Raw genomic sequence first — 16,246 nt, forward strand, 5'->3', positions numbered from 1 at the left:
GTTTGGCCCGTCTGAGCGCCCCCTATAAAAGCCTAAGAAACTATTTTTAGCTAGACAACTTCTAAAACTAAAATTCTGTTATTTCCGATACTTCGCTCATTCACCATTTGTCAAGAAATAAGTTTTTCTCATCAAAACCGCATTTTCCATCAGTACATACAAAAGAAGTTTCTTGATAATTGGTGGATGCGCGAAAAAAAGACCAAAAAAATTATAAAACTGGTTTAGTTTAATCAAATATTTATTACACGTATTAAAACTTATCCTACTAAGAAAATTACTCTTTTTTTTTTTCTTAAAAAAAACACATAAAATTGCAAATATTTCTAAAATTTCTTATTTACACGCAATTATTGCATTTAAGCTTCAGTATCTGAACTACTGCTGGTAGGTGATTCTTCCTCCAATACGCTCGTGTTTTTTAGGTCACCCAGTATCAACGACAGAGTACTCAAGTACTTGGTGAAATTTTTAACGGTGGTACTGTCGCTAGAATACTGAAAAAAAAAATATTTACCGGGTGGTATTTTTAATTTGGCCCAAGAAAGTGTTTTTATGGTGCGTTGGAAAATTTGTGACGTCACTGCAATCTAGTTTGATTTTCTCACTAGGGTGACCGTCTAGGGAAAAAGTGTATAGAAGCAATGATGTAGAGGATGAAATTCCCTACAATTTCCCCTCCTTACACTTTTTTAATTTTTTGTCAAATAACGGAGATATGATTGGTTGAACGGAGAATTAATTACTTTAAAGCCCTTTTGTTCCTTAGAGACAGTTTTTGCCGAATATTTCCCTAGGGTGACCTTCTAGGGAAAAAGTGCATAGAAGCAATGTTGTAGAGGATAAAATTCCCTACAATTTCTCCTCTTTACATTTTTTTGATATTTTGTCAAATAACCGAGTTATATTTGGTTGACCGGAGAATTAATTACTTTAAAGCACTTTTGTGCTTTAGGGACAGTTTTTGCCAAATATTTCCTTAGGGTGACCTTCTAGGGAAAAAGTCCATAGAAGCAATGCTGTAGAAGATGAAATTCCCTATAATTTCTCCTCTTTGCACTTTTTTGATATTTTGTCAAATAACGGAGATATGATTGGTTGAACGGACAACTAACTACTTTAAAGCACTTTTGTGCTTTAGGGACAGTTTTTGCCAAATATTTCCCTAGGGTGACCTTCTAGGGGAAAAGTGCATAGAAGCAATGTTGTAGAGGATAAAATTCCCTACAATTTTCCCTTCTTACACTTTTTTGATATTTTGTCAAATAACAGAGATATGATTAACTCACCTCCCGAATTTCCTCTCCCAAAGCAAATAACTCTTCCAGAACAGTCTGTTCCTCTGGAATATCCAATTTTAACAGCAATTTGGTGTAAACTACGTTAATCCGATCATCCGGATTGCACTGCACTTTCCGGCACAACGAAATGGCTAAATTGGTCTGGATTAGCTCCTTCTGGAAATTAATGCCGCGGATAAATTTAACCGGAGGTTTGCAAAAACAGGGCCTTTAGTTTAAGGGAGTTTTTGCGCAACAAAATACCTTAGGGGATAGTTTACACAAAGCGACCATAAACTTGCAAACGTTGTCTACGTCAACGGTGACAAGTGGACTGGTTTTTGGCGCGTGCGCTATCGTGCTCAGGACCGGAATCAGGGCTTTTTCCAATTGGTCAGCGCCGTTTGGTAGTAAAGGCAATTTTTCCAATACCAAGCCCACGTATTGTTTTACCGCTCGATTTTCGTCTAAAATCGGAATTTTTCGGTTTTACCATCGATATTCTAACTGTAGTTTCACTCGTTTTTTTTTGCGTGTCGTGAAACACTTTATTAGTATGTCTATGGTGTTTGTTAGATGGGAAATTTACTAATTAAAAGTTTTGACTTTGACGCCCTCTAGCGGACAAACCGTGCAACTAACCAATCAACTTTTATACTTCAATGGAAAGTCCATTTCATTGGCTATCCATCAACGTATAAAAATCTATACAAAGTGTTGTAGATAAGCGAGTTATTTGCAGTTAAACGAGTTAATAAACTGAAAATTTAAAGAAAGTTGGTAGTGCAACTTTGACTCCCTCTTGTGGCCAAACCGAGCAACTAACCAATCAACTTTTATACGTCAATGGAAAGCTCATTTCATTGGCTATCCATCGACGTATAAAAATCTATACAAAGTGTTGTAAATAAGCGAGTTATTTGCAGTTAAACGAGTTACTAAACTGAAAATTTAAAGAAAGCTGGTAGTACAACTTTGACGCTCTCTAGCGGCCAAACCGTGCAACTAACCAATCAACTTTTATACGTCAATGGAAAGCTCATTTCATTGGCTATCCATCGACGTATAAAAGTCAGTTTTTTGACACAAATTGACAGCAAACTTACCGCATATAGGGTTGCACCATTTTAAAATCAGTTTGCTTACTATAGAATGGGAATAAAAGCATTCGTTTAACAGCATTTTACACAAGCCTTCGCATGCTTTTAATTGCAGTTCGCTGTTCTGGAAAAAATACATTATTATATTTCTGAATCTATAGTAAAAATCAAAGTAAATTGCGATGACGTGATCGGTTTTGGTAGCAAAATGCAACAAAAATAGTACTTTATTAGTCAAAAGAAAAATGTCAAAGTGACACTAAAAAGCTGGTGGATTTTGACAGAATCTCTTCAGAACTATTTTTAGTCAACTGTCAAATACGTCACATCTGTCAAAATTTGACAGAAAACCTTCCTTCAACTATGAAAACCATTTGAAAAAGTAAAAACAGATAAACGATGGTTCTGCGCTAGTTTTATTACTTCTCAGACTTGAAAATGTATTTCTGAGTCTAATTTAAAATTTGCATTTTTTTGGTCCAGGAATTCAAAAAACGACAGTTCGGAGCCATTTTTTTGACATTTGACACCTAAAAATGCCTATTATATCCTGAAAGCTAGTATGTTTACTTTTGACACTCAAAATTGATATTTCTGAGTCTGATAACTGAAATTTGCAATTTTTTGGTCCAGAAAGTCAAAAAACGGCAGTTCAGCGCCAGTTTTCTTTTACTCTGAGACTAAAAAATTTATTTCTGAGTCTAATAATAGAAATTTTAAATTTTTTGGTCCAGAAAGTCAAAAAACGACAGTTCTGCGCCAGTTTTTTTTACTCTGAGACTTAAAAATGTATTTCTGAGTCTGATAATTGAAATTTGCATTTTTTTGGTCCAGAAAGTCAAAAAACGACAGTTCGGCGCCATTTTTTTGACATTTGACACCTAAAAATGCCTATTTTAGCCTGAAAGCTAGTATTTTTACTTTTGACACTCAAAATTGATATTTCTGAGTTTGATAACTGAAATTTGCAATTTTTTGGTCCTGAAAGTCAAAAAACGGCAGTTCTGCGCCAGTTTTTTTTTACTCTGAGACTTAAAAATGTATTTCTGAGTCTAATAATTGAAATTTGATATTTTTTGGTCCAAAAAGTCAAAAAACAATGGTGTTGCGCTAGTTTTTTACTTCTCAGACTTAAAAATTAATTTCTGAGTCTGAGAGTTAAAATTTGCATTTTTTTAGTCCAGAAAGTCAAAAAACGACAGTTCGGCGCCATTTTTTTGACATTTGACATCTAAAAATGCCTATTTTAGCCTGAAAGCTAGTATTTTTACTTTGACACTCAAAATTGATATTTCTGAGTCTGATAACTGAAATTTGCATTTTTTTAGTCCAGAAAGTCAAAAAACCACAGTTCGGCGCCATTTTTTTGACATTTGACACTTAAAAATGCTTATTTTAGCCTGAAAGATAGTATTTTTACTTTGACACTCAAAATTTATATTTCTGAGTCTGATAACTGAAATTTGCAATTTTTTGGTCCTGAAAGTCAAAAAACGGCAGTTCTGCGCCAGTTTTTTTTTACTCTGAGACTTAAAAACGTATTTCTGAGCCTGATAATTAAAATTTTCAATTTTTTGACATTTGACACCTAACAATGCCTATTTTAGCCTGAAAGCTAGTATTTTTACTTCTCAGAGTTAAAAATATATTTCTGAGTCTGAGAGTTAAAATTTGCATTTTTTTGGTCCAGAAAGTCAAAAAACGACATTACGGCGCCATTTTTTTTGACATTTGACACCTAAAAATGTCTATATTAGCTTGAAAGGTTGTAGTTTTACTTTGACACTCAAAATTGGTATTTCTGAGTCTGATAGGTTGCGTTTTTAAATTTGTGATGCAGAAAGTGAACAATATAGCTTGAAGTGTCTAGAATATTGTGTAAGTCTGCGCTAATACACACTGTTACGTCATTGCAATTTACTTTGATTTTAACCATAGTTGAGTTGGTTTTTTTCTCCTGAGAACCAAACTTACCTCATCGTACATCAATTCGACCAAACCTTGAGTCAAAGAGGAGAGCGACGCGCCCGTAAACATTTTCTCGTGTTCCTCGTTCGTAGTCTCGTTTAATTGGTCGTGGTTCGGTACCGCCAACAAATCGTTGCCGTACACGCGCAACAAATCGGAAATCGCTGCTACGCAAGTGATTAGCGTCGGTATGAAGCACTCTTCGTTCGCTTGATACGCTTCGATCTGTTTGACGTAAGCGAAACAAGTTGCTGATTAAATTTTGACAGACGCCAGTACAATTTGATTTACGCGTAGTTTTTACGATTTTTTTGACAAATGACATGACAAATTGTTTGATTGGTTGAATCGCTCTTCCAACTACACGGAAATTAATGCCTTAACCATGTACGCCATATTGGTGAGCACTGTACAGTCCCCGTGAGCCTATTTGGACACAGGGAATATGTTGTGAAACTCTGTGGGTCTTACAGGGACGCAGCGGCACTGTATTGCCGGCGAAACTAAATATAATTTTAAACAGTTTTTCCACGTGAAAATTACATACCAACGTTGCCAAAGCCCAAACTGCTTGATTCAGCCATTTTGGCAACGTCGAATCGAACTGGCTATGACGTTTAACGACAAGGTTACCTGGCAGCTGTCGAAATAGCTGTGACAATTGTGACAGCTGTCACGTGTCGTAAAAAAAGGTATTAAGCTGTTCTTTAACGTCAAAACTATCAAATTTGGTTCCATAGAGCTGTAAAAACAACTTAAAGTGCAATTCCCCAAAGAAGCTCATCTATTTGACATTTTATACTTTCAGGTCACTGATAAGTCAGTTTTGACAATTGTGACAGCTGTCACGTGACGTAAGGAAATAATTAGGATGTTTCTTAATGTCAGAACTGTCAAACTTGGTTCCATAGAACTGTAAATACAACTTACAGTGGAATTCCCCAAAGAAACACATCTATTTGACATTTTGTACTTTCAGGTCACTGATAAGTCAGTTTTGACAATTGTGACAGCTGTCACGTGACGTAAAAACAAATATTAAGTTGTTCTTTAACGTCAAAACTATCAAATTTGCTTCCATAGAACTGTAAATACAACTTAAAATGCAATTCCCCAAAGAAACACATCTATTTGACATTTTATACTTTCAGATCACTGATAAGTCAGTTTTGACAATTGTGACAGCTGTCACGTGACGTAAGAAAAATATTAGGATGTTTCTTAATGTCAGAACTGTCAAACTTGGCTCCATAGAACTGTAAACACAACTTAAAGTGCAATTCCCCAAAGAAACACATCTATTTGACATTTTACACTTTCAGGTCACTGATAAGTCAGTTTTGACAATTGTGACAGCTGTCACGTGACGTAAAAACAAATATTAAGTTGTTCTTTAACGTCAAAACTATCAAATTTGCTTCCATAGAACTGTAAATACAACTTAAAATGCAATTCCCCAAAGAAACACATCTATTTGACATTTTGTACTTTAAGGTCACTGATAAGTCAGTTTTGACAATTGTGACAGCTGTCACGTGACGTAAAAAAAGTATTAAGTTGTTCTTTAACGTCAAAACTATCAAATTTAGTTCCATTGAACTGTAAATACAATTTACAGTGGAATTCCCCAAAAAAACACATCTATTTGACATTTTATACTTTCAGGTCACTGATAAGTGAGTTTTGACAATTGTGACAGCTGTCACGTGATGAGTAATAGGGTGTGCCCACACTTTAATACTTTTTTACCTCACGTGACAGCTGTCATAACTCTCAAAACTCGCTCACCAGTGACATGAAAGTATTAAATGTGAAATAGATGTGTTTCTTAGAGGAATTGCACTGAAAGTTGGATTTACAGCTCTATCGAGCCAAGTTTGACAGTTCTGACATTAAGGAACACCCTAATACTCTTCTTACGTCACGTGACAGCTGTCACAATTGTCAAAATTCACTTATCAGTCACCTGAAAGTATAAAATGTCAAACACATGTGTTTCTTTGAGGAACTCCACTCTAAGTTGTATTTACAGCTCTATGGAACTAAATTTGATAGTTTTGACGTTAAAGAACAACTTAATACTTTTTTTACGTCACGTGACAGCTGTCACAATTGTCAAAACTCACTTATCAGTGACCTGAAAGTGTAAACTGTCAAATAGATGTGTTCCTTTGAGATAACGCACTATAAGCTATGTTTACCGCTCTATAGAACTAAATTTGACGGTTCTGACGTTAGAAGCACTTTAATACTCATGTCGCCACTGTCATTTAGTGTCATGACTGTCAAATTTAACTTAAGTCGCAATTTACGGCGTGTATTAACAAAGAGACGCGATTATTTACTATTTTCCTTTTTTTAGTTTTGACAGCTGCCAGATGACTGTAATATTGTCGTTAAACGTCATAGCCAGGTCGATTCGACGTTGCCAAAACGGCTGAATCAAGAGTTGTGGCTTTGGCAACGTTGGTATGTAAGTTTTACGTGGAAAACTGTCACTTGTCGACAAAAGTCATTTGGGTACGCTCATGGATAAAACCAGAGATGTAAAATTTCCGTAAAATTAAATTTATGGAAATTTTCCAGAAATTTTTCGGTAATTTTCCGGAAAAATTGGAAAATTCTAAAATAATTCGTTTATTACATTTTTTTATTATCAACTTGAAGGTATTTAGGCAGTTGAAAAATGCAAAAAGCAAAAGTCAACTTTGACGCCCTCTAGCGGCTAAACGGGACAACTTAGCCGCGCCCGCTCAACGTCACGTGATAGCCCCGTTCTTTAGCTTTCTTTCGTTATACGGTGGTTTTATACAGAGTGTTTCAAATAAGCGAGTTATAGACAATTTTCTCGCAAAGTGCACCAAAATTTTGTTCAAATTGGAAATTTCTGCTTTCGACGAGGGTGGTCAAAGTAAGGCTGCTAGAGCAAAAACAATTGAATATCGATACAAACATTTTACATCAAGTAGGTCTAGAAATTGACGTAGATTCCAAAAATCGAATAAAAAATTATAAGTTTGGTTTGTGGCTCAAATTGGGGGAACACCCTGTATACTGATGGATTATCTAGCAAACATCTACAGGATTCATATTTGGTATTTTTTTTATAAAATTAAAACAAGTTACAAGGATGTTAAAAATTCAATGAATCACCCTGTAAACTACTCCATTGTATTGTCAATAACTCGATTATTTTGACAGTTACAGGGTGGTTCAATATACCAATTTGTAGCCCTTGAAATTGTCTTTTGACCACCCTGTCTAGTGTTTTTTCCTAAAACGTCGAATAACTGAGTTATTTACTGTTAAAACCGAGTTGTTCGTTGTAAAGTTTGATTTTGACAGCTTTACTGTGACAGTCCATAATATACCAATTTGTAGTTCTTGAAATTCTCTTATTGACCACTCTGTATAGTGTTTTTACCTAAAACGTCGAATAAGTGAGTTATTTACTGTTAAAAAACTGAGTTGTTTGTTGTAAAGTTTGATTTTGACAGTTTTCACTTTGACAGCCCATAACTCTGTTATTTTGACAGTTACAGGGTGGTTCAATATACCAATTTGTAGCCCTTGAAATTGTCTTTTGGCCACCCTGTCTAGTGTTTTTTCCTAAAACGTCGAATAATTGAGTTATTTACTGTTAAAACTGAGTTGTTTGCTGTAAAGTTTGATTTTGACAGTTTTTACTGTGACAGCCCATAACTTTGTTATTTTGACAGTTACAGGGTGGTTTAATATACCAATTTGTAGCCCTTGAAGTTGTCTTTTTTGATCACCCTATACACCATATATAGCAGAAATGTCACGCTAAAAATACAACAAAAAAAAATATACAACATTTTTCAGAAAGTTTCCAGAAAAATCTGAAAATTCAATTAATTGTACAACAATCCAATCAATCAATCCAAATTAAGGTTTAATGTACTATTAATCGTTAAATTTGGATATCTTAAGTTGTTTCATTGGCATAACAGTTATTCTCCCTATCAAGGAAAGACATGGGCAAGGAGGATCATTTTCGCAGGAGAGATCATTTAGGCATCTTTCCGGTAAATTTCCAAAAATGGAAATTCAAAATGATCAAATTTTAGCCGGAAAATGCAAATTTTCCGACTAGAAAATATTCTTTCTCTTCTTCTGTACTTACACATTACCTTTGCACTAAACATGCCAATCGAAAACCACATAAAATGGAGGAAACTTACCGGCAAAGCAAACAAATTAATTCCGTGTCTGGCCGTGTTTTTGTCGTACAAACAAAGGATGGCAAAACAGCGCAAAGCTTTCATTTTGATCATTTCGTTGTCGTCGCACAGGAACGACGGCAGAAATTCAGTCTTTAGGAACATTAAACCGGGTGTGAGATGGTTGACCTAAATTTACAAAAGAAATAAATACAAATTAACCTAAAACACCCTAAAAGTTTAAAAATCTAAGAGAACCACTTTAAACTTAATAAAAATTACTAATTTTCAGTTAATTTAAATTAAATTTAATTTTTTTTTATTTGGAGGTATGAACCGTCCAATTAGAGTAACTCAAATGCCGGAAAGTTCGTTTTTACAGAACCTTTTATTTGATTTATTTCCCTTGAAACTGACCAAGCTGCCCTTTCTTTGGTATTCGAAAACCAGAAAAAAAACAGTCAAAATGGATAACAAATCGTTTGTCAACTCCCGACGTCGAACCTCGACGGTTGTGTGATTTAAGGCAAAACAACAGTACAATTAGAAAAGTAAAATTCAATGTGACAGGAAAATTTACCAGTATTTTAATTTATGAGTCTAATTAAAACTTGCCTGAAAGATTAATGGGAATCAGTACACTTTTCATGCACCCCCTGTATAGTAGCGACAGTGACGGACTGTGAAACTTCCAGGAATGAGTTTAGCAGGGCTTTACGAACGTTTTTGCTCTCTTTCAAATTTTTCGTAACTTTCACCGTTTCTGAGTTATTCAGCAAAAACTGGTTTGCTGCAACCAATTTTCAAGTCCAGTTGATTGAAATTGGTACACCCTGTAACTCGGTTGTTTTTGGGAGTTCAGGGTGATTCAACCACTTAAAAGAACCGGTTTGAGCTGCTCTATTCAGTGGTGTTGAGCAAAAAGTTCTATCTAAAAAATTGCGTACAGGGTGACCAAAATAGTGAACCACCATACTTTCCAGTGGTTTGGAGCAACTAATTTTTAAAATCAGTAGAATTGTGATCGCTGAAATTTAAAATAGTCAGGGAAAAAATTGCCTGTAAAACCCACTTGGAGTGACCGAATCATGTTTTTAAGCACATTTTTGGAATCCTCATTAAATTTCCTATCCAATAACCTCAAAAAACACTACAAAATTTAATACAGTCAGGGAGAAAAGGGGTGTCACACTTTGAAATGACAAAAACACAGTTTGAAAGGACAATCATAGACAAAATCGCCTGTAAAACCCACTTAGAGTCACCGAATCATGCTTTTAAGCACATTTTTGGAATCCTCATTAAATTTCCTATCAAATAGCCTCAAAAAACACTACAAAATCTGCTACAGTTAGGGAGAAAAGGAGTGTCACAGTTTGAAATGACAGAAACACAGTTTGAAAGGACAATCAGAGACAAAATCGCCTGTAAAACCCACTTGGAGTGACCGAATCATGTTTTTAAGCACATTTTTGGAATTCTCATTAAATTTCCTATCCAACAACCTCAAAAAATAGTACAAAATTTGGTACAGTCAGGGAGAAAAGGGGTGTCACAATTTGAAATGACAAAAACACAGTTTGAAAGGACAATCAGAGAGAAAATCGCCTGTAAAACCCACTTAGAGTCACCGAATCATGCTTTTAAGCACATTTTTGGAATCCTCATTAAATTTCCTATCCAATAGCCTCAAAAAACACTACAAAATTTGGTACAGTCATGGAGAAAAGGGGTGCCACAGTTTGAAATGACAAAAACACAGTTTGAAAGGACAATCAGAGAGAAAATCGCCTGTAAAACACACTTGGAGTGACCGAATCATGTTTTTAAGCACATTTTTGGAATCCTCATTAAATTTCCTATCCAATAACCTCAAAAAACACTACAAAATTTGGTACAGTCAGGGAGAAGAACGGTGCCACAGTTTGAAATTACAAAAACACAGTTTGAAAGGACAATCATAGACAAAATCGCCTGTAAAACCCACTTAGAGTCACCGAATCATGCTTTTAAGCACATTTTTGGAATCCTCATTAAATTTCCTATCCAATAGCCTCAAAAAACACTACAAAATTTGGTACAGTCAGGGAGAAAAGGAGTGTCACAGTTTGAAATGACAGAAACACAGTTTGAAAGGACAATCAGAGACAAAATCGCCTGTAAAACCCACTTAGAGTCACCGAATCATGCTTTTAAGCACATTTTTGGAATCCTCATTAAATTTCCTATCCAATAGCCTCAAAAAACACTACAAAATTTGGTACAGTCAGGGAGAAAAGGGGTGTCACAGTTTGAAATGACAAAAACACAGTTTGAAAGGACAGGCAGAGACTAAATCGCCTGTAAAACCCACTTGGAGTCAGAAAATTACAGTTTTAAATACATTTTTGAAATATTCATTAAATTTCCTATCCAACCACCTATAAAAAACCCGTGACAACTGTTCCTGACGTCAAAATTGGCAAAAAACAGTGTTCAAAAAAATGTTCCTGCAGTATTCGATATAAAACGTGTTTCTAAGATTTACGACAGTTTTTACAACATTTTAATCGAAAAATTCAATTGTTTAGCAGTTTAAAAAAAAAAATACTATTATGTAACAAAAAGAATTAAAACATCACTTACATTGACAGTTCGTAGAATCGCCCAGGCAATATCCAAACATTTAATGTTGGTCTGATGGTCGGTACGTTTAACAAGCTTCATCTGGTCTACTCTAACCGCCAAATTGTCAAATTCGTTAATTTGAATTTGGATATCGGCCATTTCGTTCTTCAAACGATCCGCTTCCAGGTAATTCGCTGATTCGATGGCTTCATCCAGTTCGCCTTTCAGTTTATTCAAATTTACTTTCAGTTTAGATAACTGCAAAAAAAAACAAAAAAAAGGTTGTTTTTTTAACAGTTGTACTGTTAAACGACAGCTTAAGACATACAATTTGACAGTTCTGACACTTAATGACATTTTACAGCGCGGTTTATACTCAGGTTATGTCAGGTTATAACTATTAAAAGTCATTCAGAAGTGGCACGAAACTGTCAAATCCAAAACATCGTTTGACTGATGTGACTTATTTGACAGATGTCATAGGACAATAGGACGCTATTTATCAGATAGTCACGTGACAAATGTCAAAACAATCATTTAAAAATCAGAAAATACATTGTTGGCTCTAGCCCAGTATAGAAAGTAACTAGTTTGCTCCTTTGAAGTTTCCCAGGCAAACTTTGACAGTGGTGGCGTTTTTGACAGTTGTCACGCGACCTTTGAACATTATTTAAGCAGACTGTCACGTGACTAGTGTCAAATTAACAACAACAAAGCTGTAAAACTAGTATTTTGGGTGTAAAACAGCATGAACTTGTCTATATTTGGTCTCTATGAGCCTGTCAAGGCATTCTTTGACGGTTTTGACGTATTTGACAGATGTCATAAAGTAATAGAACGCTATTTACCAGATAGTCACGTGACAAATGTCAAAACAATCATTTAAAAACCAGAAAATATATTGTTAGCTCTAGCCCAGTATAGAAAATAACTAGTTTGCCCCTTTGAGGTTTCCAAGGCAAACTTTGACAGTGGTGGCGTATTTGACAGTTGTCACGTGACCCTCAAACATTATTTAAGCAGACTGTCACGTGATTAATGTCAAACTGTCAAATTAACAGCAACAAAGCTGTGAAACTTGTATTTTGGGTGTAAAAGCTTGAACTTGTCTATATTTTGTCTCCATGAGCCTGGCAAGGCATCCTTGGACTGTTTTAACTTATTTGACAGATGTCATAGGACAATAAGACGCTATTTATCAGAGAGTCACGTGACGAACGTCAAAATAATCATTACAAGCGTGAAAAATACATTTTTGGCTGCTGCACTGCATAGAAAGTGCCTAGTTTGCCCCTTTGAGCTTTGCCAGGCAAATATTGACAGTGGTGACGTATTTGACAGTTGTCACGTGACTATAGAATATCATTTAAGCAGACTGTCACGTGACTAGTGTCAAATTAACAGCAACAAAGCTGTAAAACTGGTATTTTGGGTGTAAAAGCATGAACTTGTCTATATTTTGTCTCCATGAGCCTGGCAAGGCATCCTTTAACTGTTTTGACGTATTTGACAGATGTCATAGGACAATAGGGCGCTATTTATCAGAGAGTCACGTCACAAACGTAAAAATAATTATTACAAGCGTGAAAAATACACTTTTGGCTGCCGCACTGCAATAAGAGTGACTAGTTTGCCCCTTTGAGCTTTGCCAGGCAAATATTGACAGTGGTGACATATTTGACAGTTGTCACGTGACCACAGAACATCATTTGAGCAGGATGTCACGTGACTATTGTCAAATTAACAGTCTTAACAGCAACAAAGCTGTGAAACTTGTATTTTCGGTGTAAAAGCATGAACTTGTCTATATTTTGTCTCCATGAGCCTGCCAAGGCATCCTTTGACTGTTTTAACTTATTTGACAGATGTCATAGGACAATAGGGCGCTATTTATCAGAGAGTCACGTGACAAATATCAAAACAATCATTACAAGCGTGAAAAATACATTTTTGGCTGCTGCACTGCAATGAAAGTGACTAGTTTGCCCCTTTGAAGTTTCCCAGGTGAATTTTGACAGTGGTGACGTATTTGATAATGGTCACGTGACTACAGAATATCATTTACTCAGACTGTCACGTGATTAGTGTCAAATTAACAGCAACAAAGCTGTGAAACTAGTATTTTGGCTGTAAAAGCATGAACTTGGTCTCTGTGAGTCTGTCAACATTTTTTGACCGTTTTGACGTATTTGACAGATGTCATAGAAGGCTAGGACGCTATTTATCATGCGACTAATGTCAAAACAATTATTGCAAGCCTGGAAAATATTTTAAACAGGAATATAACATATTGTTTACCATCTTTTTACCCCACTTAACCCAGTTTGGATTATTAATTAAATTAATGGAAAATTTACCGCAAAATCCTTGTCGCGTTGATTTTTCTGCTCGGCTACGTCATCAACTGGATACTGCAAGTCTGATATAATTTCCAAACCAAAACTGCACATTCGATTGGCATCTAAAAACTTATCCACAGTGCCTACAAGAAGAAGGAAAAATTAAACAAAGTTCGATTATTCCTCCGCATACAAATCGGAGGACAATGTGACAGTTATCACGTGACCCCGCCAATCGTACACAATGGAGTGTCACGTGACAATTGTCAATCTGCTTGGTCTAGCGAGAAATAACCGTGTAAACGTACCAAAAACAGTTTCAACCACATCCTCCATTAAACAGCCATTTTTCAGTACGAACTGTACTAAAGACTGTACGGACCGTATACTGTGCGGATCTGACATCTCTAGTTTTTTCAAAATTGCAAACAGTTGCTTCAGAATGTACTGTTCTTCCACGTAACGTTCGCCGTTCGAGTTTAGACAGTTTCCTACAAAACTAATGACGATTTACTAGCACATTTTCTACGGTGATTGGTCAAAAAAAGCAGTTTTCAGCTTGCTGCTTTTTTTTTGACCAATCACAAACTACCTTTAGTGCTTCTAAATTGACTTGAAGCTTGACGACAGCTGTCAACTGTCAAATTTATCAAAAACTGCGTAAAAAAAGATTGTTACAACTAATTTGGCAAATTTTCACTTCCTAATTCGTGTGCTTGCTTAAATAAGTAGTTGGGTTAGTTCATTTTTATTTCTGGCTTGCTTCAAATGGACTAGAGCGAATTTTTTGACAGTTGGCATGCGCGACATATTTGACAGTTGACAGCTGCCTTCAAACGAACTTTATCACTAAATTCTAATAGTAATGAGCAACTCACACTCAAAAACAACCAAAATAACAATGATTTTGACAGTTGACAGTTGTGGCATATTTGACCGTGTGACTATTTGACTAACTGCCTTAAAGTGAATAAGTTTACGTTTTTACCACTCGAATTTTTTAAAAACTGATAGATTAATTAAAACAATTTATTTTTGACAATTGACAGTTTTGGCATACATGACAAGTGACAGCTGTCTTGCATCGTATTTAGAAATTGTCAAACTTATGTTCGTTTGGCAACACTGTAAACACTTGGTAATAATTCAAGACAACGGCCAGGTTGCTAGCATTACAAACAATTGGTAATAAATAATTAGAAAAATGGGCAGTTTGGCAACACTGTAATAATTTGGTAATAAATTAGAAAAATGGTCAATGAGGCAACACTGTCATAATTTGCTAATAAATTTAAAAAATGGTCACTTTGGCAACACTGTAAAAAATTGGGAATAAATTAGAAAAATTTTCAGTTTGGCAACACTGTGAGAATTTGCTAATAAATTAGAAAAATGGTCACTTTGGCAACACTGTAAACATTTGGTCATAAATTAAAAATAGCTACTTTGGCAACACTGTGAGAATTTGCTAATAAATTAGAAAAATGGTCAGTTTGGCAACACAGTAAAAAATTGGTAATAAATTAGAAAAATCACCGCTTTGGCAACACTGTAATAATTTAGTAATAAATTAGAAAAATTGTCAGTTTGTCAACACAGTAAAAAATTGGTAATAAATTAGAAAAAGCACCGCTTTGGCAACACTGTAATAATTTGGTAATAAATTAGAAAAATCACCGCTTTGGCAACACTGTAAAAATTTGGTAATAAAATAGAAAAATTGGTCAGTTTGGCAACACTGTAAGAATTTTCTAATAAATTATAAAAAAGGCCAGTTTGGCAACATTGCAAAAATTCGGTGATAAAGTAGAAAAATGGTCAGATTGGCAACACTGTAAGAATTTGCTAATAAATTAGAAAAATGGTCAATTTGGCAACACTGTACAAATTTGCTAATAAATTACAAAAATTGTCAGTTTGGCAACATTGTAAATATTTGGTAATAATTAGAAGAAAGGTCAGTTTGACAAAAATGTCAAAATTTGCTAATAAATTAGAGAAATGGTCAGTTTGGCAACACTGTGAGAATTTGCTAAAAAAAATAGAAAATTTATCAGTTTGGCAACACTGTAAAAATTTGCTAATAAAATAGAAAAATGGTCAGTTTGGCAACACTGTAAACATTTGGTCATAAATTAAAAAATAGCTACTTGGCAACACTGTAAGAATTTGCTAATAAATTAGAAAAATAGTCAGTTTGGCAACATTGTAAATATTTGGTAATAATTAAAAAAAATGGTCAGTTTGGCAACACTGTAAAAATATGGTAATAAAATTAAAAAATGGTCTCTTTGACAAAACTGTAAAAATTTGGTTATAGCATAGAAAAATGGTCAGTTTGGCAACACTGTAAAAAATTGCTAACAAATAAAAACATGGTTTGGCAACATTGTAACAATGTGTTAATAAATTGAGAAATGGGCCAGTTAAGCAACATTGCAAAAAAATTGTAATAAATTCAGAAAATACTCAGTTTGACAACATTGCAAAACAAATACTTCAATGGGATAATGTAGTCAGCGTGGCAACACTGTAAAAACTTAGTAATAAATTAGGAATATGGTCAGTTTGGCAACACTGTAAGAAGTTGGAAAATAAATTAAGAAATTCAAAATCAGTTTGGTAACATTGCAAAAATTTGAAAAATTGTCAGTTTGACAACATCGCAAACAAAAATACATAAATGTAAAAAATTGGTAATGGCCAGTCTCGTAACAATACAGTTGCATGTCGATTTAAGGGTTTTTTTTGACAAATAAGACAAATTT

The 16,246-nt window shown here is 34.8% G+C and overlaps 1 protein-coding gene across 1 annotated transcript in view; it reads right to left on the reverse strand.

The window, feature by feature from the left end:
- Positions 1 to 223: 223 nt before the first annotated feature.
- LOC145734527 (condensin complex subunit 3-like) overlaps positions 224 to 16,246 on the reverse strand; it is a 32,681-nt gene continuing 16,658 nt past the window's right edge. The window contains exons 8-16 of the mRNA XM_081987949.1: positions 13,787 to 13,977; positions 13,497 to 13,621; positions 11,158 to 11,397; positions 8,554 to 8,721; positions 4,355 to 4,573; positions 2,387 to 2,504; positions 1,545 to 1,747; positions 1,290 to 1,457; positions 224 to 497 (exon numbers count right to left, since the gene is read on the reverse strand). Of these exons, the coding sequence (XP_081844075.1) occupies positions 360 to 497; positions 1,290 to 1,457; positions 1,545 to 1,747; positions 2,387 to 2,504; positions 4,355 to 4,573; positions 8,554 to 8,721; positions 11,158 to 11,397; positions 13,497 to 13,621; positions 13,787 to 13,977 (1,570 nt within the window). The 3' untranslated portion in view covers positions 224 to 359. The remainder of the gene's footprint in view (positions 498 to 1,289; positions 1,458 to 1,544; positions 1,748 to 2,386; positions 2,505 to 4,354; positions 4,574 to 8,553; positions 8,722 to 11,157; positions 11,398 to 13,496; positions 13,622 to 13,786; positions 13,978 to 16,246) is intronic.

The sequence above is a fragment of the Ips typographus genome, linkage group LG10, assembly GCF_016097725.1.
Source record: "Ips typographus isolate SLU linkage group LG10, UJ_Ityp_2.0, whole genome shotgun sequence".
Lineage (NCBI taxonomy): Eukaryota > Metazoa > Arthropoda > Insecta > Coleoptera > Curculionidae > Ips > Ips typographus.